At 39.4% G+C, this 26,655-nt stretch overlaps 2 protein-coding genes across 14 annotated transcripts in view; both read right to left on the minus strand.

The window, feature by feature from the left end:
• LOC110599477 (uncharacterized) overlaps positions 1-3,161 on the minus strand; it is a 14,939-nt gene extending 11,778 nt beyond the window's left edge. Inside the window, exons 1-3 of the mRNA XM_078033339.1 lie at positions 3,027-3,161; positions 1,892-2,001; positions 1,746-1,806 (exon numbers count right to left, since the gene is read on the minus strand). Of these exons, the coding sequence (XP_077889465.1) occupies positions 1,746-1,806; positions 1,892-2,001; positions 3,027-3,161 (306 nt within the window). The remainder of the gene's footprint in view (positions 1-1,745; positions 1,807-1,891; positions 2,002-3,026) is intronic.
• On the minus strand, positions 636-26,626 carry Znf227 (zinc finger protein 227). Of its 13 annotated transcripts, none has more exons than XR_013430734.1 (8): positions 25,944-26,626; positions 25,135-25,207; positions 24,652-24,713; positions 21,905-22,031; positions 20,773-20,868; positions 5,242-16,021; positions 1,892-2,001; positions 636-1,806 (listed from the first exon to the last, which is right to left on the minus strand). XR_013430734.1 is itself a non-coding variant. In XM_005338193.5 (6 exons), exons 3-6 carry the CDS (start codon positions 24,709-24,711, stop codon positions 13,890-13,892), a joined length of 2,415 nt encoding a protein of 804 aa, XP_005338250.1. In that variant the 5' UTR covers positions 24,712-24,713; positions 25,135-25,207; positions 25,944-26,626; the 3' UTR covers positions 636-13,889. The 13 variants fall into 13 exon arrangements, 4 of the variants coding, with proteins under 4 accessions (XP_005338250.1, XP_077888051.1, XP_077888052.1 ...); XR_013430732.1 differs by having other exon boundaries at positions 4,704-16,021; XR_013430733.1 differs by having other exon boundaries at positions 636-2,001.
• Between the last annotated feature and the right edge of the window lie 29 nt (positions 26,627-26,655).

The raw sequence follows: 26,655 nt of genomic DNA on the forward strand, positions 1-26,655 counted from the left end.
AGCTATTAAGAATTCTCTCTCAGCCTTGAGCCAAGGGGGTGTTGGTCTGCCATTGCCTGCTGTGGGCTGCATGATACAGGTGGCCTCCACCTTCACTCAGCGAAGAAATAAGTCTGTTTTCTCATAACTCTGGACCTGGGCATTACCCACTGGGGCTAGGTCAGCCCATCCCTGCCTTATTTGAAAAACATTTATCAAAAATTCTTTGTTAATTTCCCTATAAATAAAGGGATTCTGGGTGCACACTCTCTCTTGCTCTCTTGCCTTTCAGTGTGACAGCAGGACTCTTAAGGTTGCAGAGACATCTTACCCCCGCTTTGTGAAAAAATTACTTTTGTGTCCGTGTGGTCTTTTTACCACCAGCTCACACCATGCAGAGGGATCCCGATTCCAAGTGGGATGTGGGTGATACACGTGACATGAAAATATAACCATTTGGGGGCTGGGGATGTGGCTCAAGCGGTAGCGTGCTCGCCTGGCATGCGTGTGGCCCGGGTTCGATCCTCAGCACCACATACAAACAAAGATGTTGTGTCCGCCAATAACTAAAAAAATAAATAAATAAATATTTAAAAATTCTCTCAAAAAAAAAGAAAATATAACCATTTGCACATTGACACTTTTACATGGAACAATTTAAGTTGCAAAAAGAATCATGTTTATTCTTCAAAAGGATAAACTGCTACATACTTATAATATATAATACAATTCAGGAATGAGAACAATTGATACATGCAATGACACTGTACTAAGTAAAGAACATTAGACAAAAACATGACTGTATTACACAATTCCACTAAGTATGTCAAGTTTGATAACAAGGAAATATACATGATGATGTATCAGAGCAGGGGTAGCCTCTGGGGAGTAAGGAAGTGCCTGTAATGAGACTCAAATGAAGTTTTTATTTAAAAATTTTTTTTATTTGTCTATGGGTCTTTATTGTTATTTATTTATATGTGGCACTGAGAAACAAACCCAGTACCTCACACATGCTAGGTAAGTGCTCTACCACTGAGCTACAACTGCAGCCCTCGAAGGAAGTTTTGGGGGAAACATAGATGACTGTATCTTGTTTTGGGTGATGGTCTAATGCAATAACACAGCTGTCAAACGGGTGTATGATTGTCACTTTCTTATGATCTGTGTGACTTTTGTAATTAAATTATATTTCATTTCAAAGAGTCCCATGTGAAATTCTTACAAATCAAAAACAAATTTATTTAGATGCATGCAGTGTATATGTTTGTTGGTAGTCTCTGAAAGATTACATTAAAAATGGAAAATTTTGGAGACAGGTATACATAAAAAATGCTGGATCATAACAAACTCAAGTGATGCTATTTTTAAAAAATTGAAAACTACATCTACTGTAACTTAATTACATAAAATATATTTTTAAAAGCATACATATATAAAATATACAAGATCTATAAAGGTATGCAAATAGTATGGAGAATAGAGATGATTTGCAACTAATATAGTAATGTGTATTTCCCCCTATTTTTGATATCTATGAGTTTCTGCACTATTATTTGCAGAATAAAGATGATGATAAAACAAAACTAAAAAGTAAACAAAAGCTAAATACAAAAATTTTAAAAATTGACCCCCCAGAAAAACCCAAGTAACTGGAAGGTCACAAATATATCTTCCTCCTTTGTCCTTCCCAAGGCAGAAAAAAAGAAGTCGTTTCATCTTTGAGAGATGTCATTTTAAGAGATGAAAATCCCAACTCCACTCACTTGAAACTTGTCATCTTCTCCTGCTCCTTCTGGGGAGGGGCAGAGTCCTAGGAAGTCAGAACTGGGAAAGAGGAAAGAAGCCATGAGACAGGCATACAACCCATTTGCTGCTCTGTGGGAATTTCTAAATGGAGAGTAGCACATACCACTGGCCCCGAATGCTGGGGCCGTTGTACAATGAACAATCCACTCTACTCTCAGCAGCAGGCCTCCCTGGACAGTCCTTGTGGCTCTCAAGGTTTTTGCCATTCTCTTCCTGGGTGTTGTTGGAAACAAAAGTTAGTGGAATGTACCAAACTCTGGAACCAAAGGATCTGTAGTAAAATCTTGGCGCTGCTGATTTGGTCAAGCTAATTACCTCCCTTTCCCCCAAACTTGTAACCTGTAAAACTGAGAAAAATAGTACTTCCCTCTCGGGATTTGAGTAAGAGTAGATGGAAAAGTTTACACCTGATTTTCTTAGTCTTTGCCTTCAGTCTGTGAGTCCCGTTGGCTATGTTACTTAGTACTGTGTTGTTGTGTAGTAATATTTAATTGACATCAGTCTGTGGTTTTATAAAAGGTACAAACACTTCTCAATTTTCTTTATGTAGTTAGGAGGGTCTCAGTGGTACAGCCTCTTCCTCCTACACTCTCTGTGATGAAGAAAAACTACAACTAGGACTGTTGATTTGTTTTCATTTTAAACAAATGTTCAGCAGTCAAAACAGCTACTTTTTTTAAAAAGCATTCTCTTTTAGTGTTATTTATTTATTTTTATATGGTGCTGAGGATCAAACCCAGTTCCTCACACATGCTAGGAAGTGCTCTACCACTGAGCCACCACACCAGCTCCAGCGGTCTCATTTAAATGAATAGTACTGTAGGAGTAATGACAGATCCTAAGTGACAGAGGTGCTTTGGGTGTTGGGTGTTCAGTGAGCTAATCAGCAGCCTTGGCCATGCAAATCCATAGACACAGGGTCTGAGTTGCTGCCAGAGGCTGGGGGCAGGTAGTAAAGCAAAAGACCTGTAAGGTTTTTTTTGTTTTGTTTTGTTTTGTTTTGGTGTGATGAAACTATTCTGGAAACGGGTAGTGGTGATGGTTGAACAACCTAGTGAACATCCTGAAGATCACTAAATTTCACACTTTAAAGAAGTGGATTATATGTGTGTGAATTACAACTTGATTTTTAAAATAGGAGAAAAAAATCTTGTCTCAGTGCCTGCCATGGTATACAAACTCTCAAGAAGGGATGTTCCCGTTTAATGGATGAGGAAACTGAGGAGTGGTGCGATTACCTCACCCAGGGTGACAGAGCTGGTGAGGAGAGACTGCATCTGAATCCAGCTGACTGCATCTTCCTCTCTAATCTTTAAGTCTGAAGAGATGACTGAGGTGTCTTTCAGATCAGAAAAAGGGGAGCTGGAGGACATGGACTCTGCTGAGATGCTGAAGCCAGATCATCAGAATCCTAACACTGACCCCTGACTCATTAGCTCTTTGTGCCTCTTTCCATCACCACATCTTCAAGATGGGCATGGCAACAAAGTCAACTTCAGAAAGTTGTTCAGATCACTCAATACAGGAGAATGGATGTTGTTCCTGGGTCTTTCTGGTCAAGCAGGAGCCCACTAGTAGGCACAAAAGCAATGTGGCTATTTCTCAAAACATCCAGTTCCCTTGTCCTGGCCCTCATTCATCTGCACCTTCCTGCTTTGCTTGGCAGCAAGGTTTTGAAGGAGACCTGACATTACACAGCAGTTTGAGAGAAAAGCAAGAGGGCCTGGCTCCATCCTGCTCATGGCAAGCTGCAGGGTCACTTTCCCAGGCCCAGGTTCCCAGCCCTTGCCCATTCCTGGGTTGCCAGGTTCTCTCCTGTCCCTGTTCCCACCACTCTTCCTCCCCAGAGAACCACTTCCTTTTCTTCTCCTGTAATCCCTGCCAAGAAGTCTTCAGAGGAGTTGGGGGAAATGATGAGATTAAGCATCTGTTTCTGCCTGTGAAACATGGAACACCTAGGTACCTTTTTGTCCCCAGCAACTAAAATGTAGCAAGTTCTCAAAAACACAGGGAATCCAAGAATGACTGAAGACACATGCTCAGACAAGGACGGTATAAACTCACCTGTGAGGTTTCTTGAAGCTGTAAAACTCTGAGGTTGTCCCTAACTGGGAGGAGGGGAGGATGGACCGTATTATCTCATTTCTTCCTTTGGCTTTTAAAATTTTGTTTTGCCTGAGCAACATCAAGATCATCCTTAAAAATGAAGTGGTTCATAAAAGGGTCAATCATGGCTATGGATGATGTAAACCCTATCAGTCTTAACAACACCATCAGGTAGTTACATAATCTTCTCAAAGTGTTCTTCTCTGGACATGATTTATATAATTTTAACACCCACCCCCCACACGCCATTTCCCTTCTTCTCCCATTCACTTTATATATTTAGCACTCTCACTCTCTAACAATGTTGTTTATGTTGTTTATTTTCCGTCTACCCCCCCGCCCCCCCCTCGCCTTTGGGAATGGAAGCCTCCTTGTTTTGTTCACTGCTTTTTATCCAGTGTAGAGCATTCGTTAATGCAGCAGGCAGGCAATATATGAGATGCTGAAAAAAATGAATGATTGGATGAAAAGATGATCAAGATACATTTTACATTAACTGAGCACCTCATTACTGCTGACCAGGTTTATTCGTTTCTTCATTCAATAAATCTTCAATTCTGTGTATTAAAGACAGCAGTGAAGAAAGTCCCTGTGCCCATGAAATGGATACTACAGTGGGGAGACAAGTAATAACCACCACCAACAGATCGGGATGAAGGGTGTCAGGGAGAAAGCGATGGGGATATGCCATTTCAGGTGGCTTTACTTCTAGTGATGGCTGAGTGACACTCTGTAGATGAATTATCCCCTCGGGCCTCCTCTGTGAATCAGGAATAATAACGGAGTTGAAATGACATGCATCCTCTTACATTAGATGGTGTCACCAAGGGGTCACGCTCTTCAACTGTCCGCAGTCCTTTTTGAGAAGTGGGGGCGGAGGAAGGAAAGGAGGATGGAAGATGATCATAACTCCCAGTGAGCGACCCCAGGCGCGACAGAAGGGAGACACAGGCCACGGGTCATGAGGCTCAGCGCCACCGCGGCTCCGCAGTCCTCAGGGGCCAGGGCTTCTCGGGAAGAAGTGGCCGCCGGCAGCAGCCGCGCAGGATGGTTCTGATAACCCTCACAGCCCCTACCAGGTCGGCTACAGGTAAGCCCCTGTGCAGGGGAAACGGCGCCGTTGGTAACTACTAAGATCACGCGGCCAGAGAGCTGCAGAGCGTGTGCCAAGTGGGGGAAGCAGGAGACCGAGGGCGGGGAGACCTCAAAGCAGCGATGCGCGACCGCGGCCCGCCCCGACTCGGGACCTGCGAGAGCCCTACAAGCGAGGGGGACGCAGACCGTCGCCTCTGCCGCCAAGGCTTATTTTCCCCCGAGAGTTAGGGCCCAGGAAAGACCCGAGCGGACCTGAGGATCGGCGCTCATTCACCTCCCAGTGGGCATCGATGAGGACGGCCTTGCCCTCCTGCGGCGGAAGTGCTCAGGCCGGACTCGGCTCCGGACTACACTTCCCAGAATTCCGCCGCGCGGAAGTGGCTGACCGCCTGGAGCTTCTGGACCACACTTCCCAGAGGAGCCAGCAAAGGAGCTCTTATGCAAGGTTGTCACTTTTATTTCTAAAAATATATAAGTGCGTTTGGTTCACAGCGTCCTCAGCGTTTAAACTTTTCGTCCTTTTACTTTTACATACCTCCCTTTTCCAGCTCAAAACTGCTTTCATCTACAACCAGCCGCTCTGGAAATCATAAATACAGGAGAATATTTTATTTTTCTATAAGTTAGTTGAACACAATGAGCAATTACTTTTCAGAAAGTAGGGCTGGTGGGTTTTTATTTGCAGGGGTTTTGGAGATTCAACTCAAGGGTTGGCCCATGCTAGACAAACGTCCTAACATGAACTACACCAACAAACAACAACAACAAAAAACCAAACAAAACCCCCAGAAATCTTGTTTTTTGTCTTGTTTGCCAGCATCCACAAAAAAGTGTCAGGGTAATTTGTTAGTTTGCAAGTTATGCAAAATCCTGGAATCTTCAATTTAAGGTTTAAAGGCTTCATTAGATTTGGGTCCATTCTCTGTGGCAATATTTCTTAGGATGGGCTAGAAATATCTGAAAAAAGACCCATAACTTATCTGTTGATTTAGTGTTTTCTGCGTTAACAAGTAATCTTCATACACATTTATTTTAAATGGTTGTGCCATATACTTGTTAATGTTCCTTTACTGCACTAGCTAGTATCTCTCATTTATCAGTGAATCCATTAATTAACAGTTCTTACTTGTAAATTTTAAGGAATATTCCAGGCATCACATCTATGCATTCATAACTTTAAAATTTTTTTAAAAAAAATTTGACAGACTTTGTTTTTATATGGTCCTGAGGATCGAACCCAGTGCTTCCATACATGCTAGGCGAGTGCTCTACCACTGAGCCACAACCCCAGCCTTCATAACTTTTTTTAATACAAGAACCACTATACTGTAAGGGACAACTCGACTTAGGCAATGCCATTTGGAAACATAGCCTCCATTTTAGAACTGTCACCTAGATCACTCTGATGCAGAACAATGGTCAGCATGACCTAATCCCAGACAATACCCTGTACCCTCTTGAACTGAAATCTTGAGAAACATTTTGTTCTACATGGAACAGCAGTGACCATGAAGAATGGCATGATGACCCCAAGAATCCTTCTCTGACAATACCCTAGCAACAGGTAAACTGCAAAAATTTTCCCCACCCTCTCACTCCCCTAGGCTGTAAGCAGAAGACAGGCTCCAATCTCAGCTGGGACACCTTTCCCCAGGTTTATCCCAAATAAGCCTGTTACTGTTAAGGCGCTTCTCCTCTTTATTTCCTTCATTAAGTACTTTCTTCACATATACCTATATCATACTTTTAAAAGTTAGCAGTATTTCTTTAATATCAAGTAATGCTCACTCCAGAATACCATTTATCCTGTTGTTCCAAAGATCCTGTAATGGTTGTTTTGGTTGAATTAAAATCCAAACAAGTTCCACTCACTGAATTTGTTATGACTCCTAAATCTGTTTAAATCACAATGGTCCTCTCTTTTGTCAGTTATTTATTGGGGAAATCAGATCATTTGTGCTGTGACATATGCCATCTTATGGATCATTCCTTCTTGTATTGCTGAACTTGTTCTATTTCCATATTTTCTGTATACCGATGGAATACGCATCCAAAGTATAATAACAAAAGCAATATACTGATTAAAAAACACTGGAAAATGATTAATCAATGGAAATTGGGAGCCAAGACACATCTATGCATTTGATTTTTTTTTCATACCAGGGATTGAACCCAGGTGTGCTTAACCACTGAGCCACAGGCTTAGTCCTTTTATTTTTTGAGACAATATCTCACTAAGTTGCTTTAAGTTGCTGACACTGGCCTTGAACTTGCAATCCTCCTGTCTCAGCCTCAAGAGCCACTGGGATTACAGGTGTGAGCCACCATGCCCAGCTGCATTTATGATTTTTTAAAGTAACAATGCAATCAGTGGGAAAGGAACTTCTCAATAACTGATATAGGAATGGTAGGCATATGGAGATAAAAATTATGTGATGTAATAATACTTTAATGATTCCATGAGTTGATTTTAATTAGCAACTATAAGACAGAGGGAAAGAAAGAGGGAGAGTGAAAGCAGCCAGTTAAAATTAAAGGTAAATTCTGAGTTTCAAGGAAAAGTGGTGCAGTGATAATGGATGTGGCTACTCTGGAATTCTATTCACACGATTACAATCACATTACAATTTTATCAGGGCAATGGGCTCGGGTTCAATTGAAGCAGCAATGCTAGAGGAGCCACAGGAGCAGCCAGCTGCCCCACTTCCCAGCTAGAGTGACTTTTAGGAAAAAATGGATCAACCAACTTTTATTTTAAAATATATCCCGAGGCCTGGGGTTGTGGCTCAGTGGTAGAGCACTCACCTAGCATGTGCAAGGCCCTGCGTTTGATCTTGAGCACCACATAAAAAATAAATAAAGGTATTGTGTCCAACTACAACTAAAAAATATATTAAAAAACACATCCCTAAGAACTGTCCTTAACCACAGTGGACCAAGGACAGGGGTTTGTGTCCTAATCACACATCAGAGACCCCTTTTAAACACTATCTTAACCTCCCATTTATACTAGCATTGATCGACTGTGAAGTGACCGTTGCAGGAGATGAGAGAAACTGAAGACTTCTGTGCTTGTGTCAGAACTAGATCTTTCTAGCCACAAACTTGTAAGGCTGGCATAAAGACAGTGAGATGCTGTTCAGTATTCCCCACTTGGAGTTTCTGAGTTCCAACCCTGAGTTTCTCAGTTTTAGAAAAACCATTTGCCAGGTCTTTCTCTGGGGTTTGAGATCTTGACCTTGACAACAGCAAAGCTTCTTGGGCAGGAGGCCACATATGCTCCACAAATTAATGGATTCTCAGGAGCTCTTCTCATGCCTCAGCACCCTGAGGCAGCATCTTGTTCTTTTATTTGCTGTGTTCTCTTAAGTTAGCACATCAATACAGCCACAACCTTCAAGACCAGACAATGAAAAAGTTGGGAGTCTCATTTCTTCCACTGGATACACCTGTCAATGTTTCTCAGGAGCCTGATGACTTAGAGGCAGTGTCATTTTCTAATCTACATCCATTAATCACTGTAAGTCAGTGCTCCAAGGAAGACACTGATAAATTCATTCCTGAATGCTTAAGAAGTGAGACTGTTAAGAATTCCCTTCTGCAGCACTGTGCCTCTGATAAGCAAAAACTATTGCCAAATTGCTGCATCAGTTTCCAGGCAATGGCAGGGATTCTGAGATTTAGATTTTTTTACTATGCATTTTCCATGGTAAGCGATGCCATTCAGGCATTGGAGACATCATGAACTGATCCCAAAATGGAAGTGGGAGCCTTTGGCAGAATAGGACAATGTAAAACTAGAACTCTACTGTAAAGATCAGGTGAAAGAAATGAGCACTCACCTGTACTAAAGACTTGCAGAACTACAGAAACAATTTAAAACTACTGAAATCCACCACAAGCAATATGTTTTTCTATTATTTTGACTCTATAAAGTGCCCTTTGCCCAAAGAAAATGAATTATACTTTGAGGCATTATATTCTGCACTAATTTCCTCAGACTGAATCCAGTAACAAATTATCTCAAACATACGTGGCTCACAGCACCTATGTTTCTCACAATTCTGGAGCTGACAAGTCAGGAACCGAGGTGTGGACAGAGCCACATTCACTGAAGACTCTAGGGGTGTGCTTTTCCTTGACTCTTCCTAGCCTCTGGCAGTCTCTGAAAGCTTTGGGAACTCCTTGGCTTGCCATGGTGTCACCTTGGCCTCTGTCTTCACTCAGCCTTCCCCTGTGCACACACCCAGCTCCTCTTATAAGGACACCAGACATTGAATCAGGACCATCATCCCATTCAGTACAACTTCATCTTACTGGATTAAAGATCCTATTTCCAAATATGATCACATTTGCAGGAATGAGGGTTTAGGACTTTTGAACAATAGCTTTTGGGGAAACAAAAAAAGTTAGGTGGAATCCAAAACAAAGTAACCTTTAGCAGCCCTGTAAAAGCACACACACAAGGACTTCTTGCAGGATATTTCTTCAACTTGGTTTTGTTTCAGAAGGAGAAAGCTGTTTTAAGTTGGGAGAGACACAGTATTGTAATATTTTACCTCAATGTGGATAGGGAACTATTTTTGGTATTTTCTACCATAAATGTCTTCAACTCAGAAGAATTGTTTTCATCCCAAAGCATTTTCTAAGTTTCCTGTGACAGTCTTGCCCCTGTGATTTTTAAGAGTGTGTGAATTTTCCAGTTTTCCTCCCATTATTGATTCACTTCAGTTAATTGTGGTCAGAGAATATATTGTATATGTTTATCATTCTACTGAGACCTGAGATTTATTTTTATTTGGACCTGTGTTATGGTCTAGTGATCTATCCTAAAAAAATATCCCATATGCCCATGACAACAATGTGTATTGTAATTTCTATGATAATCACTAAAACAACAATAAAAGAAGCACAATAGGTCAAGTATGGACATAATATGAAATCATTAGAAATTTCAAATTAATTGGTGAAGAAGATATAAGGAGGAAAGGGAAGGGAGAAAAAGCAGAAGGCAACTAAAAGTATGGGTTAATATCTGATCATGTCAATAATTACATGAAACATGACATATACCCACCAATAACAAGGCAGAAATGGTCACACTAGAGAATAAAACAACAATGATCTAAGCTAAAATGGCTATATTAATATTAGGCCAACACAAATAAAAAGAAAGCTAGAAACTGGGCCCATTAGTGCACATCTATAATCCCAGCTAACTGAGGCAGGAGCACTGCAAGTTTGAATCCAGTCTAAGCAACACAGTAAGGCCCTGTCTCAAAAACAATAATAAAAACAAACAGAAAGGAATGGTGATATTAAAAGTAAACAGGGCCTGGGGCTGTAGCTCAGGGGTAGATTGCCTAGCATGCATGAGGCACTGGGTTCGATCCTCAGTACCACATAAAAATAAATAAAATAAAGGCATTCTGTCCATCTACAACTACAAAAAAATTTTTTTAAATAAAAAAAATAGAAGTAAACAAAGTAGACACGAAAACAAGAAAATTAACCTGGGAAAAGAGGACCCCTGAAATAATAATAAAAGGAGTAATTTCACTAAAAAGGTATAAAATTAAATGTGTATACACAAAACAACAGAACTTCAAAATACATGAAGCCAAAACTGGTAGACTGAAAGACTAATCAGATCCACAATTACAATCAGAGACTTTGTGCTCACTGGTTAATGCAATAAGTGGAAAGAAAACCAGCAAGGATACAAAAGTCTCAATAACTCTATTAATAAACCTATTTATAAAATGTTCTAGCCAACAACAGCAGAATATGCTTTTTTCTCCAATGGCAAATGGAACATACATTAAGATAGATCATATTCTGGGCCACAATAACTAACTGCAATCAATTTAAAAGAACTGAAACAACACTAGTATGTTCTCAGAGTACAACAAAGTGAAATGAGAACCAATTACAAAATAATCTCAGGCAGGTCCCCAAATAGCTGGAAATCAACCCTTGGATCAAAAAAGGAAGTCACAAGGGAAAAATGGAAAAAATCATTAAAGTAAAAAATAAAATGTGAAGCTGGGGCAGCATTTAGAGGAAAATTTAGAGCATTAAATTCTTATATTGGAAAAGAAGAAAAGCCTTAAATTGGTTACCTAAGTTTGTACCTTAAGAAACTAAAAAGGAGAAAATTAAACACAAACCAAAAAGAAGGTAGAAAATAATAAAGATAAAAACAGAAGTTAAAGAAGAATAATAGTCAAAAAATCAATAAACTATGAAAAGAAAAAGTAGAAATTACTAACTGCAGGACTTAAAGACATGATGACAGATCCTAATGATAGTAAAACAATAAAGAAAATTATGAACAACTTTATGTCATGTGACAATTTGGGTGAAATGGACAAATTCCTTAAAAGACACAAATCCCAAAAGAAACAAGGCAATCTGATTATTCCTGTATCTAACAACACTGAATTCCAGCTTAAAAAGAAAAAAAAAACTCCCAAAATAACAACAGGCCTCAACTCTTACATCTATCAAACACTAAGGACACCCTTCTCCACCACCAATTCTGCACAAATACTTTAGGAAAATAAAGAGGATAGAACACTGTCCAACTCATTTTATGAGGCCATCATTATTTTGTTACCAAAATAAGAAAAAAATATATGACACGAAGACAACAGACCAATAATCCTTATGCAAACTCAATATTAACAAATAGAATACTACATATGAGGATGTATCATGATCAATTGGATTTATCTCAAGAATGCAATGTTACTCCAACATTTGAAAATGAATGAGTAATAAGTAGAAAAACTACATGACTATTTTAATAATATGCAGAAAAAAAGCATTTAAGAAAATGCAACATCCATTTATTGTGAAAATTTTGCAGCAAACTAAGAAGAGAGGGATTTTCCTTAACTTCATATAAAGGCTGTGACAAAAACCTCCAGCTAATATAACACCTAAAAGACTGGGCTGGGGACATAGCTCAGTGGCAGAGCACATGTCTAGCATGCACCAAGCTCTGTATTCAATCTCCAGTACCAAAAAAAAAAAAAAGACTAATTTCTAAGATCAAGAAAAAGGACATTCCCTCTCAGCTCTTCCATGCAACAGCTTTTTGGAAGGCTTAAAAAGTGTAATAAAGATGTGAATCTGCAATATGTATACGGGGTAAAAATGGGAGTTCATAATCTGCTTGAATCAAATGTATGAAATATGATATGTTAAGAGCCTTGTAATGTTTTGAACAACTAATAATAAAAAAAAGTATAATAAAGAAATAAGCAAACGTGCAAAAAACAAACTGGAAAAGAAGAAATAAGTATCTCCATTTTCAGACAACCTGATTATATAGAATCTATTTAAAAGGTACCAGACTAGTGAGTTTAGATAGGTCTAGAGTTCTAGGAGTACAATATTAATATAAATAAAATGGATTTCTATATACTAGAAATAAACAAGTAGAAACCTGTAATATTAAGATTTCAGAAAACTTTTCACTACAAATCTAACAAAACACAAAGCAGTATCTGTGCACTGAAAAATAAAAATCACTAATGAAATAAAACACCTAAGTCAACAGGAAGGAGATAGATGAATGGGAAGACACAAACATGCCAAGTCTTCCAATACACTTCCCATTAAAAGCCATGCAGGTTTTTTTTTTTCCAATCAACAAAATGATTCTCCAAATTACATGGAAAAACAAAGAACTAGAATAGCTAAAGCAATTTCGAAAAAGCAAAGTTAGAGAACTCATGCTACCTGATTTAGAGACTTACAATTAAGCTATAGTAATAAGTGGCATTGGTGAAAGAATTAAGATCTTAAATATCAATATTAAATTTTCCTGAATATTATAGCATAGCTGTTTTAAGTAAATATTCTTATTCTTAGGAAAATATACTTTGTATTGAGTGTAAGGGCAAGATGACTGCAATATATTCTTGTGTGGTTAAGTCTTCACTTCCAGATAAGTGAAGACTGACTCAATTGTGTTAAGATGAATCTGGATAAAAGGTATGTGAGAGAATTTATATAAATTTTACAGTTTTTCTAAGTTTCATATGATTTCAAAATAAAAAAATATAAACATATGAATCAAAATCTCATCATTTAGAGATAATTAGAAATATCTATACATCTATACTTTTTCTTAAAAAAAATAGGATTTCACAAAGACTCATGTTTTATGTTTTCCCAGATTAATAAATTCTGAAAATCTTCCAACCTCTGTAAATACAAATTTACTTTCTCTCATTTAGTGTTTGTATAGTATTCCATGCAATGATAATGCATAAAATACCTTGGCAATCCAACTGGTTATTTGTTTGCTACTAAAACAATGATTCAATGAATATCTTTTCTTATATATCATGGCAGACATAAATTTACATTTGAAGATCAAAACTTCATCTCTGAGAATCTACTACTTAATTATAGCCCTTTATACTACATAAAATAATAATGTTGTACATCCTTAGTAACAGGAAATTTTTAGTCAGCAATTTTATTTTTCTATAGCTTTACAGCTTTTTAGTAAAAATAATGACCACTGTAAGTATAAAAGGAAAGTTAAAGGAAAAATAGTTCAAAACCCTTCCTGATCAAAAATAATAACTAGTTAACATATGGCAAATATCCTTTTATACAATACCTTTGCGCATAGAGTCACACTGAAAGATGGTCATTTATATTAACTGGATTTTGCCAACAGGATGCAATATCAATTTCTTCCCGAAATTTGAATTCTAGTCCTGTTTCTCTGGTTCTACGTCATCATTTTAAAGTATGTGTTAGATTCTGAGTCTGAAGAAAACCCCTTCAACTCTCGATATTTTAATAGGGTTTCATCACCAGCACAGACTCAAAAAACTTGAAGTTGTACATTCTGGCAGAAGTCAACAAAAAAATTTTCATTTCTTGAGTTTTTTGCCAATGTGGACTTTCTGGTGGTATGTAAGACGAGACCGGTGACTGAAGTCCTTGCCACATACATCGCATTTGTAAGGTTTTTCTCCAGTGTGGACTCTTTGGTGGGCTTGAAGGCGTGCACTCTGACTGAAGCCCTTCCCGCATTCCTCACATTTAAAGAGTTTCTCCCGGGTGTGAACACTCAGATGGACTCGAAGATTCGAGGGAAGACTAAAGGCTTTACCACACTCCTCACACTTATGAGGTTTTTCTCCTGTGTGGACCCTCTGGTGATGGCGAAGATTCAAGCTCCTACCGAAGCCCTTCCCACACTCCTCACACCTGTAAGGTTTTTCTCCAGTGTGTCCTCTCTGATGGTATATAAACTGGGAACTGTATCTAAAGCCCTTTCCACACACATCGCATTTATATGGCTTCTCCCCAGTGTGGACTCTCTGATGGGACTGGAGGCCCGAGGACTGACTAAAGCCCTTACCACATACACCACATTTGTATGGTTTCTCTCCAGTATGGACTCTCTGATGGACCCGAAAATCGATGGCCTGACTGAAGCTCTTATCACACTCCTCACATTTGTAGGGCTTCTCTCCCGAGTGGACTCTCTGATGAGCATGAAGATTTGACCTCCAGCTGAAGCCCTTCCCACACTCCTCACATTTATATGGTTTTTCTCCAGTGTGAATTACCTGGTGAAGTTTCAGATTTGAACTGTAACTGAAGTCCTTGCCACACACTTCACATTTGTATGGTTTCTCTCCCGTGTGGACTCTCTGATGGGTTTGAAGCTTTGAGGACTGACTGAAGCCCTTCCCACATATTTCACACTTGAATCGTTTCTCTCCAGTGTGGACATTCTGATGGACTTGAAGATTTGAGGCCTGACTGAAGCCCTTACCACACTCCTTACATTTATAAGGTTTCTCTCCTGTGTGGACTCTGAAATGGATATGAAGATCTGTATTTCGGGTAAAGCCTTTCCCACACACCTCACATTTATATGGCTTCTCCCCAGTGTGGACTCTGCGATGGCATATCAGTGGTGAATTGTGGCTGAATCCCTTACCACACACATCACATTTGTAGGGTTTCTCCCCAGTGTGGACTCGCTGATGGATGTGGAAATGTGCAGCCTGAGTGAATCCCTTCCCACACTCCTCACATGTATAAGGCTTTTCGCCCCTGTGGACCCTCTGATGGACACGGAGATTAACACTCCAGCCAAAGCCCTTGCCACACTCTTCACATTTGTATGGTTTTTCTTCAGTGTGAACTCTCTGATGGCACTGAAAATTGGAACTTTGACTAAAGCTTTTACCACACTCCTCACATTTGTAAGGTTTCTCTCCAGTGTGAGTCCTATAATGAATGATGAGACCTGTGCTGCTACTGAATCTCTTGCCACAATTGTCACATCTATAGGACTTTTCTCCTGGGTTAGACTGGTGAGAATAAAAAGGGTTCTTATTGAAGCAATCACCAGATTCCTGACACTTACCCAGTTTCTCTCCTGGGTGAACTCTCTGATGAGTTTGCAGGTATGTGTTCTGACTGAAGCACTTCTCTCCTGTGTGAACCTTCTGATGAAGGTGAAGCACTGGACTATAATGGACGCTCATTCCATACTCACTACATGGATGTGGTTTCTCTTGAAAGGGTAACTGCAGATTGGAGCCACAGATATCGTTCCTGCCACATTTGTCGCATTTGCAGGGCTTTTGCTCTGTCTCATTTTTAACGTGTTCACTGATTGGTGATTTCCTCATCAAGTCTTCACACAAATGCAGACTGCTTTTCACATCAATTTGCTTATCTCTACTGAGATTCTGTGACTTGCTCAGATATGCATTCTGGCAAGAATCCTGGGTTCTTAAAGTTGAAAACTCTTCATTTTCAACATACCTGGAACCATTTCCTTTATGGTTCTTTATAATGCTCTCACTTTCAAAAACCTGAATGGAATTACCTTGTGATAACTGGAAATTCTTCCTCTGAAGACATCTGGTTAATTCACTTGCAACCTGTTTCCAGATTTGCCAGCAGGATAGCTCTGCATGTGAAATGTATTTTAATGCAAATTTTTGAAGAGTTTCCATCTCATTTTTTCTTGTATTGCCTATAAGAGAAAGCAACATTCAGAAATAAGGACAGGTTAATACTTTCTTTAGAAATGTTAGAATTTCAGAGTAGGGGCCAGATTAAGTAGCACGTGCCTATAAACCTAGAGTCTCAGGAGGCTGAGGCAGGAGGATCACAAGTTGAAAGCCAGGCTTAGCAACTTAGTGAAATCCTTTCTCAAAATAAAAAATAAAAAGGGCTGGGGATGTGACTCAGTGGTTAAGTGCCTCTGGGTTTGATCCCTGGAACCATAAAAAAAAAAAAAAAAATCACAGTAAGGACATAGGGTAAGGCCTTAATAAGCAGGGGAAGAGTCATCTTTTATCCTTTTCTCATGTTTTTCATCCAGATGGAAGTAAAGAGTGGATCAAGAATCTTCTAACTCGAATGTGTAAAATGTGGCTCATTTCTAGAAGTGTAAATATGATGTTTACTATGAGAGCCACAAGCTCTCATATGGTTTCAAGACAACAAAAAAACAATCCACATTCCAACCACAATAACATAAATTGAAAGCTTATTTACCTTTTCTTTGAGCATAAAATAGTACTTTAGGTTTTGGTAGAAATTATATTTCAAGAATAATTTAGGAAATGGGACTGGGGTTGTGGCTCAGCGGTAGAGCGCTCGCCTAGCACATGTGAGGCCCTGGGTTCGATCCTCAGCACCACATATAAATAAAATAAACATATTGCGTCTAACTACGATTAAAAATTTTTTAAAAAAAGAATAATAATTTAGGAAAGTGGTTGGAATACTAACATGCATTGTTCTGAAACCTGGTAATAATTCAAGTCTGTAAAAGTAAAAGAAAAGAGAAAGCTAATCTTGTACAACGGAGAAAGAAGTTAGGAGAAGAAATAAAACAGGGCATAGTACAGGCTCTCAAAAATCAACCCTGAAGAGAGGAATTATATTTCACTTGGAAAACTCAGATTTGTTGATTCTCTCACTTCCTTTAGGTCTATGTTCAAATACCTTCCTAACATTCAATATAAAAATAATTCCACATTAACTCCTATACCTTCGATCCTTCCCATTTCCCTTATAATGCTTTATCTCTCTCCCTCTCGCAGTGCTGGGGATGCAACCCAGGGTCTTATGCATGTTAGACAAGTGCTCTACACAGGGCTCCACCCCCTAGCACCAGAAAAGCATAAACTCTGTTCCCCACTGTAATTTGACTTTTATCAAATTGTTGAGATATGTTAGTGTACTATGAAATCAATTCTGTAATTTGTGACAAACACTTTTTTGAAAAAGCAGAACAAAAACTTAAGTGTATTACAAGCAATAAGAGTACACTAAAGCTGGGCGCAGTGGTGAGCATCTGTAATCCCAGCAGTTTGGGAAACTGAGGCGCAAGGATCCCAAGTTCAAAGCTAGCCTTAGCAAAAACAGAGGTGCTAAGCAACTCAGTGAGACCACATCTCTAAATAAAAAATAGAAAGCAGGGCTGGGGATGTGGCTAGTGGTCAAGTACCCTGAGTTCAATCTCCAATATCAAAAAAGGAAAAAAAAAATACTAGTACACACAAGGTGAGGTGGTAAGCACCTCTACACTTCTAATCCCAGCTATTCAGGAAGCTGAGGCAGGATTGCCTGAGCTCAGGATTTTGAGACCAGCATGGGCAACACACTGAGACCTCCATATCAAAAGAGTACCATTATACAGAGGCTGGGGTGGTGGCTCAGTGTTAGAGGCTTGCCTGGCATGTGAGGCACTGGGTTTGATCTCCAGCAAAAAAACAAACAAACAATAAAACCCTGGCTTAAACTATTTCAAAGGGGAGGAGGGACCTTAATTATATAATTAATTTGCTTAAATGGAATTATATCCTATTAATTTAAACTCTGAAAAACTATCAACAGGCACATATGCAACTCTGGATATGGTGACCTGAATAATCCACCTCCACAAACCAGAGATGTTCAAGTTCTGAACCTGTTAATGGCCAAAGGGATTTCACAAATATGATTAAATCAAGGATTTCAAGATGGGGAGATTATCCTAGATTAGCAAAATGAGCTCAAAGTAATCACAAGATGGAGGCAGGAGGGAAACCTCTCCCATTTCACCCTCTGCACCTCTCCCTTTAGATATTTTTGATCTGTGTTCTTTTGGCTGTAATAAAACTGCTAAATAAAGCACCTTCCTGAGTTCTGCAAATCATTCTAACAAATTACCAAGGGAAGCCCCAAATTTGTATCTAGTTGGTCAGAAGTGAGTCTGAGAACCCCTAGACTTACAGCTCGTGCTGAAGGGTGTCTTGTGTAGGACTGTGCCCTTACCCTGTAAAGCCTGGCCTTGGAGTGTTTGACATCAAAAGTCATTACAGCATGTGAAGAGCTTCTCACACTGTTGATGAGCTTCTCATCAACCAAGATTAACACCAACAAGGTTTAAATCATGCTGAAAATGTTAGGTAGAAATTCCATAATTTTTCCTTTTATAGTCAGCACTCTGCTCATCTCCACAGGTATGATAGTGCACGTGGACGCTGAAAATGTCCAATCCAACACTGCTAAACTTAAAGTGTATTACAAGCAATAAGAGTACCACTAAAACTGCATATAGGATATGACTATTTAGATATTACAATAAAGGGAGGGGGAAAGCAGGAAGCTGGCTGTACACAGGGTGGTCTTCTCTAAAATGTAGCAACTTGAAGTTACTATGTGGAAACTGATGAATCATAATGCCTAGTATACTGGTATTGATAAAAATTACCAAGAGTTCAATTACAGCCTGATAATTGTGAATAAGTTTTACCTTCTAAATTTAGAAAGTCTGAATCTCTACATACCTAAAAATGTCTACAAAATTATAATTGTATAGTAATTATGTTATAATTACCTAAACATATAATTATATTTATAGATTCACTGTAAAACAATGTTCCAAAATTACCCATTAATCACTCTAGTGTGTTCTAAATCAATGAGCTATCTTTGGAGTAATAGGGATATAAGGTCCATTTGCTTCCATTCTTCTCTGTAAGTTTTTATGAATCACTATAAAAATAAGCACTGTAATTTGTGCTCCTGTGACCTACAGGGAATATATAGATTATACAATTCCTGGATATTATTGGCACATGGGGCATGATTACAAAGTCCTTAAACATACTGATATTGAAGAAAAAAAGGAAATCTTTGAAAGGAGGACACAGAAAATGCCACCTGATTTGTTAAAAGACCTTAATCTGTTAGGTAAAAATGAAAAATGACAATATTTAGGACTATAACCCTTGAGGTTGTTTGCATATGAAAATGAGACCCAGTCAAGTGAAGCAAGTATCTAATAATCCTGAACACATTAATCATGATGCAGCATGTAGACTAAAAGGGAGACAGACAAAAGAAGAGTGGTTATATTCATTAACCACTCACAGAATTCAGGGCCTCATCTGGTGTGCTTGTAGACAAGCCTCTATTTTGTTTTGGGGGTTGGAAGAGCATGTAAATTTACAGCCTCTAGGATGAACTAATTTTTACTTTTAATTTTTAAGTAGTAGAACTGAGAAATACACAAACTAAAGAGGAAAAAAGAGAAACGAAGTGAAGAATCCAGTGAGAAATGAAGGAGTGAGAAGAGGGATGAGGAGGGCAAGGATGAGCTAGTGGAAAAGGACGGAGGCTGGCAGCACGTGGGCAAGGCAGCCTTCAAGCAGAGAAAGGCTGGAGTCGCTGGCTGGGGGAGCTGCAAGGGGAGCTTTCCCATTCCTGTGCCAGTGAATAGGAATTACGTTAATAGTTCATTCTTGGGCTGGGGTCATGGCTCAGTGGTGGAGCACTTGCCTAGCATGTGTGAGGCACTGGGTTCGATCTTCAGCACCACAAAAGATAAATAAAATAAAGGTGTTGTGCCCATTTACAACTAATATATATATTTTTTTATTTTCTTTTTTAGCTGTCCATAGACCTTTATTTATTTATTTACTTGTGCTGAGACTCAAACCCAGTGCCTCACACATGCTAGGCTAGTGCTTTACCAATGAGCCACCACCACAACCCTAATAATTCATTCTCTCAGCAAGTATTTACCAAGCACAGAAGGCCCATCAGAGGTTTTTGTGGACAGCAAAAAATGGAACTGCCAAAATCCCTACTCTTGTGGGATGAAACAGATAATAAACAAGAAAATAAAAAATATGTCATTAGGTAATCAGTGTTTAGACACAAAAGAGATAAGGTAAGGGGATGGAGAGTGGAAGGAAGAAGTTACTTTAAACAGGACAGACACAGAAGGCTTCTCTAAAGGACGAAAGTTGAGGAATGACCTGAAAGGAGTAAGGGGCTGGGCTGGGCTGGAGGGCTCTGCTGAGGTAGGGAACAGAACTAGCCAAAGCCATGAAACAGAAGAACTCAGAAAGTCCACGCCAAGGGGACCCAAAAGGCCAGAATGATCTAAGCAAGAGAGAAAGGATAGAAAATGAAATAGAAACTTGGGGAGGATACGAGATCAGACAGGGTCTTACAGCCCAGTCTGAGTGACAAGAGAAGGCTTTGAAAGGGGTTGAGTAGAGGAGTGACATGCTCTAACTTTTTTATTATTTTTTAAAGAATCACCTGGCTAGTGTGTAGCCACAGATTATACGAATGTAAGGGAGGAAGCATGGAGACCAGCATGGTGGTGCTTGTCATTTTCCAGGTGAGAGGTGATGACACTTAGATTACAGTGGCAATGATACATGTGGTGAGAAGCTCACTAGCTCGTGTCTGAAAGAACAGCTACACAGTTCTCACCAAAATGGCTACTTCTCTGGGTTTCTGTCTCCAACATCCAAAGCTTTTCTTCTGCTTCCAACTGGGACACCATATCCACTTTGAAGGGAAGGTACCCTATGAAAAGGTAGAGATACATATATTTAAGGTGAATACACAACTAAAATACATTTTTGCCTAAGTCATATAATCCTCAGTGGTATTTTAAGAACTTTTTTTTTTACATCAGGAACTATAAGAAGAAACTTAGGTCATGCCTAGTTCTCAGATGATATATTTGACATATATATGTATTAAATTACACTTGGCCAACACTGTCTTTCCCATCACTTATTCAAAGCGGTCACAGCGTGGGCTGTGGTAGAGAGCTTGCCTAGCATGTGTGAGGCACTGGGTTCGATCCTCAGCACCACATAAAAATAAATAAATAAAGGCATAAAAAATATAATAATATTTCTTTTTTTTTAAAAATTGTCACAGGGATGGGGTTGTGGCTCAGAGGTAGAGCGCTCGTCTAGCATGCGTGAGGTACTGGGTTCAATCCTCAGCACCACAAAGTAAAATAAAGACATTGTGTCTACCTATAACTAAAAAATAAATTTTAAAAAATGCTATGGATGAATTGTGAGTGGTTTTGATAAGGAACTCTGATATAATCTACCATCATATATTTCATTGAAATTGCTAGTACAAAGCCCTAAGTTTACTCCATGACCCAGGAGTGATTTACCACCATAATTTGAAAGATAAAATATAGAAGCACAGTTGCCCTTCTACAGTTCACCTAGAATATCTCTCAACTATGGCAAGACTTATCCTTTGCACTGGTGAATTCTGGGTTGTGGAGCGTTGTTCTATGCATTGCAGGCCCACATCCCTGATCACCACCCGTTAGATGTGACAACTGTGTCCAGACATTGCCAAATGTCCTCTGACAGAAAAATCACCGCAGCTGAGAACCAGTGATTCAAAAGAAAAGAATTTCACGTGAGCAAAACCACCACTAAAACCTATCCCTATCATCCCAGACATTAGAAATCACTTTGCCATCAAGAGCAGGGAACCATTTCAAATGAGACAAAGCCTTGAATATCTGAGGACACAGAGATACTCGAGAGAGTTGAAGTTCAGTGTCAGAGGTGCCTGTCCTCACCCACTGCAACCAGGTTCTTGAAATTCTCCACCATTACATCTTGGTACAGCTTCCTCTGAGTAAGGTCCAGCAGCCCCAGCTCCTCTGTGGTGAAGACCACAGCCACATCTTTGAATGTCACTGCCTCCTACAACATCAAACACACATAGCCTCAATTTTGCAGTTCCTCCAGAAAGAGTGCAGTACAAGTGTGGCACAGTGGTGCACACCTGTAATCCCAGCAACTCAGGAGGCTGAGATAGGTCATCCTCAGCAATTTAGCAAGACCATGTTTCAAAAAAAAAAAAAAGAAAGAAAAGAAAAAAAAAAGTCTAGGGATATAGCTTAGTGGTAAAGCATACCTGGGTTCAATCCCCAGTACTACCAAAAACAAACCAAAAATAAGTATAGCATGAAAAGGATAAAAAGGATATTAAAATAATAATAAGTACATACAGATTTGAAGGGATCCCAGTCAGTTTGTTTAATTACTGTCCCTCCTTTAAGGTCCCCTACCCCCTCCCCCAAATTTTAAACTCTTTATCTGTTTTAAATGTTTGCAAAGTTCATAGGCCTTCAGCAATCCTCTAGGACAGTATATAGCTCTTCCTGGATGCTTCCAACTGCCAACTCACAGTTGGTTCAGGAATCAGCTCTGGACTCTCAATGCTGTCTAAATCATAAGGTGCTGGAAAAGACTAGGTAGGTGAATACATGTAAAGCACTTAAGACTGCACCACAGGGGCTTGGAAACTGAACAATTCACATCCCTGCTATAATCTCTTTCATGCCATTGTGAGTGCACGGAACAGTATTCCTTGGAACGATGTATATTTAACCAATCCAAATAATATACAATTAGTCATATGTTTTTACCTATAATCAATACTTCAAAGATTCCTTTATGGAGATCTTAGCAAAAAGAAGAGAGAAAGAAAGAGAGAAAAAGAGATATCTTGGCCAAGAAGCAGCAATTGCAAAGTAATAGAACAGACACTTTTAAAACTTTAAAAGCAGAATAGCAGAATGTCCCCCAGAAAAGTTTTCTCAATCCACTTTTCTCATGAATACAAGTGTTCTTGCATCTTTAAACTCGGCCAAATATACCTTAATTCTTTTTTAAAAAAACATTTCACAATATAAATAAATCTCTTTCTTAATATTCATATATATTATTGATACTATTTTTTATAAATTCACTTTATTTTTCAAGAAACCCCTATTTTTTTTCCCTCATAATCCAATTGGGTTTTATCTTACTCTTTTTAGCTTAGAAGGTACAGGATTGAACTAAGGGATGCTCTAGCACTAAGCTACACCCCCATCCCTTTTTACTTTTTTATTTTGAGACAGTTCCACTAACTTACTGAGGCTGTGATCCTCCTGACTCAGCCTCCCAAGTTGCTAAAGGTAAGGTGTGCACCACCACACCAGGCTATCCTACTAATCTTAGCAGAAAATGGAACTGTGGACCTTTATTTTGTTTAAGTATATCCCACCAGTTGGTTATTGTCTTGTAATATTGTGCCTGATATCTTGTGCTGAAGAAAAATTTAAAATACTTATATTAAACTGAGCTTAGGCATCTTAGGTTTTCAGAATGACTAAGACACACACCTAGCAGAGAGGAGACAAGCCCTTTGGCGAGACCCAAATGAAGGGCACCATTAAAGTTTATGTTTCAAAGGGTCATGCCAGGTGCTTCTATGATATGCACTCCAGGTTCTGAAAAATACTTTTGCCTTGTCTACCTCTTCATGAAAATGGAATGACAAGATATTCCTACCTAACAGTCAGAAGCTTCAGAGTCGAATGTACTGGTGACCTGGGAAAAGGTGGGCAGTTATATGATATTCCCACACCCTTATCTTCATGTTTAAAATGCAGATAAATCACCTACATATTCACACAGTGCTCTAAAGAATAAAGCAACTTCAGAAAGAACTGGTGAGGTATTTAAATACTATTAGACCTACCTATATACAATTGCTTTGATAAAATAAATATAAGAAAAAAATAGATGAGTGACTAAAACATACACACACACACACACACACACACACACACACACACACAAGAAAAACTATACATAGAGAAAATGTTCCTATAGTGTTCCTTAAAATGGTAAAATTCTTAAATCTCTTAAAAGTTTGAATAGGAATAATTTATTTTTTAAAGGGCATTCCAATACAACAGAATATAATATAGCCACTGAAATACTTTGATATAACTAAATGAAAAAAATAGTCAAATTTTCACCTATTCCATTACTGCAAATATATAGTGACATGAACTTGAAAAAGGAATACGGGAAAATAAAAAGAACTAGTTTACAAGCAAGAGAGCAATATAGATTATTTTGTTCTTAAAGTTTCTAATATCTTTTCAAATACTTTTTGTAAAATAGTGAAGATAATAAATGAAACAAAACACAAACATACACACACATCTAACATACACTGTGCACTCAAAGACCTGTTATTTTGCAGGACACAGTGGTGTACGCCTATAATCCCAGCATCTTGGGAAGCTAAGGCAGGAAAGGAAGATTACAAGTTCGAAGCCAGCCTCAGCAACTTAGCGAGGCCCTAAGCAATTCAGTAAGATTCTGTCTCAAAAATAAAACATAAAAAGGGTTGGAGATGTAGTTCAGTGGTTAAGTACCCCTGGGTTCAATACCAGGTCAAAAAAAAATCTGTTATTTTCCATCAGCCTTCCCAAAGAAGAGAAAAATATATACCTAATTGTTGAGACACAGAATCCCTTACCTGAAACTTGGTCATTTGTTCCTGTTCCTTCTGGGGAAGGTCAGATTCCTGAATAGGCATGTCTGAGGAAGGATGAAGAAGCTATGAGATATGAGATACAAGTTAGAGCTCCCACTACCTCATGTGGATTTTTGTGGAAATTATAGAAGAGTACGAGTGCCCCCACTTCCAGATAGATGCCACCACATAGTTCCATAATCAGAGCACAAGTAGATTCCGCCTACTTGGAGGCCTGTCAGCTCAATGCCAATTGGCAGTATGACCAACGAACACACCAAATGCCACCTACTGTAGGAATTTCTGGGAATGATAGGAGATGAAAGGCTAATATGTGGGCTAAAAAGGTTTTGTGTTCTGGAGCCAAATGCCAGGTTTAGTTTCTAGAAATGACAATTCTGAATAGCCCAGAGCATGTTAAGAACTCTCTCCGTGCCCTACTTTTGTCATGTGTCAATGAGGACAACAATCAAACATGGTACCTACCTCATAAAGCAGCTCCAAGTATTAAATGAACAGATGGAAAGTTCTAAGAACCAGGAGTCCCTTTCTCTTGTAGCTACAAAACAAAACAAAAAGATATTTTGCATCCTAAACTATACTTGCAAACGCTGTTAGTCTATAAAATCACCTTTAATTTCTGAAAAGTCTAACCCTGATTTAAAATATCTTCTTAGTTAATAATTTGTTGCCCACTGATAATATTTTACTGATACTGGTATCAGTTTTCTAAAAAGTACCATTTCATGGTACTTCATGATATCAGAAAAGGACCCCTTTAATTATTTTTAAAAGTTAAAAGAATGGCATAAGATTGCAAATTCTAAGCCAGTTGAGGATAACAAGAAGGGGGAAAAAAATGAACCACAAAAAAACAACAACAACAAAAAAACTGTCAAAAACATAGAACAAAAAAGAAGAAACGTGAAGTGTGGTAAATTTAAAAATATATACAAATATAGTAGAAAAGAAATACACTTTAAGAAACAGATTCAATATCCCTGACTGCTCTTTAAAAATCCAACTGCTTTCTAAGAAACGTTTAATGACAAAAAAAAAAAAAGTTTGAAAGAAAAGGAATGGAAGGAGATACTGAGCAAATGTCAAACGCAAGCTTCGGCAGAGCTCATGGTAGAATTTAAGAAAGTGGCCTCATGTCTGTGATATGCTTTAAAAGACTATAGTTAAAATAAAAGGGGAGGCAGTTTGCAGCAAATGTTGAAACTGCTGGTTACTTAAGGATTCAGTAAATTGGAACACGACTTATTTGATGTGAAATCAGATTCAGTACTTACACCAATCTACGTAGTCCTCCGAAGAACGTGTGGACGTCAGGGTGAGACGTCATTAATAAACTCACTTCTGAGCCCTAGGCAGAACTCAGGTATTCGACAAAAATCTGGCCATTTTCCTCCTGATAATTTACAGAGAGAGAAGGAAACCCGGCTGATGGCAAGAGACGACGGAGCAAGGTCGTGCCTTCGGTTCAGTGGCAGCACCGTCCCTCCCTCCAGCTCCGATTCAGGGGTGAAGAAAAGGCTGCGGCGAAACTACGCCCTCGGCTTCCCGCAGGAGGCGGCGGCGGGTCGCGGCTTCTCCCAGGCGCCGCCGCCGACCTGAGCGTTGACCGGAGCCTCATCTAACTAGGCTCCTCCGCAGGGCCTGCCGGCTTGGCCGCTCTCCCAGAGGAGGAAACAGCGCAGAGATGGCAACGGCGAGCAGTCTCACACGCACCGCAGGAGCGCGGCTCCGTACGCGGGGAGGGCCGAGGGGATCCACGCTTCTGCCCTCCGCCTCTCGGCCTCCCCCGGCGGCCGCGACTTCTCCATGTTCAACCGCGGGACTGGTGGCCGCGAGACTCGCGCTCAGACTGAAAAGGTTCCGCGGTTTGCTGTGGCTGCAGGCCGGACGGACTCACTTCCCGGACCAAAATATGGTGACGGCCTTGCTTTCCCCGGCGGAAGCGGCTCAGCCTACCCAAAACGCCTAAACTACACTTCCCAGAAG

The sequence above is a fragment of the Ictidomys tridecemlineatus genome, chromosome 15, assembly GCF_052094955.1.
Source record: "Ictidomys tridecemlineatus isolate mIctTri1 chromosome 15, mIctTri1.hap1, whole genome shotgun sequence".
NCBI classification, from domain to species: domain Eukaryota; kingdom Metazoa; phylum Chordata; class Mammalia; order Rodentia; family Sciuridae; genus Ictidomys; species Ictidomys tridecemlineatus.

What these genes read in the sequence shown, in the direction of transcription:
- Znf227 (XM_005338193.5), bottom strand. Translation starts at nt 24,711, where the DNA reads ATGCCTATTCAGGAATCTGACCTTCCCCAGAAGGAACAGGAACAAATG. An exon ending in AACAAATGACCAAGTTTCAG is followed by an intron (nt 22,032 to 24,651) that starts GTAAGGGATTCT and finishes TTGATGTTGTAG; the next exon opens with GAGGCAGTGACATTCAAAGA. An exon ending in CCAGAGAAGTAGCCATTTTG is followed by an intron (nt 16,022 to 20,772) that starts GTGAGAACTGTG and finishes TTTCTCTTATAG; the next exon opens with GCAATACAAGAAAAAATGAG.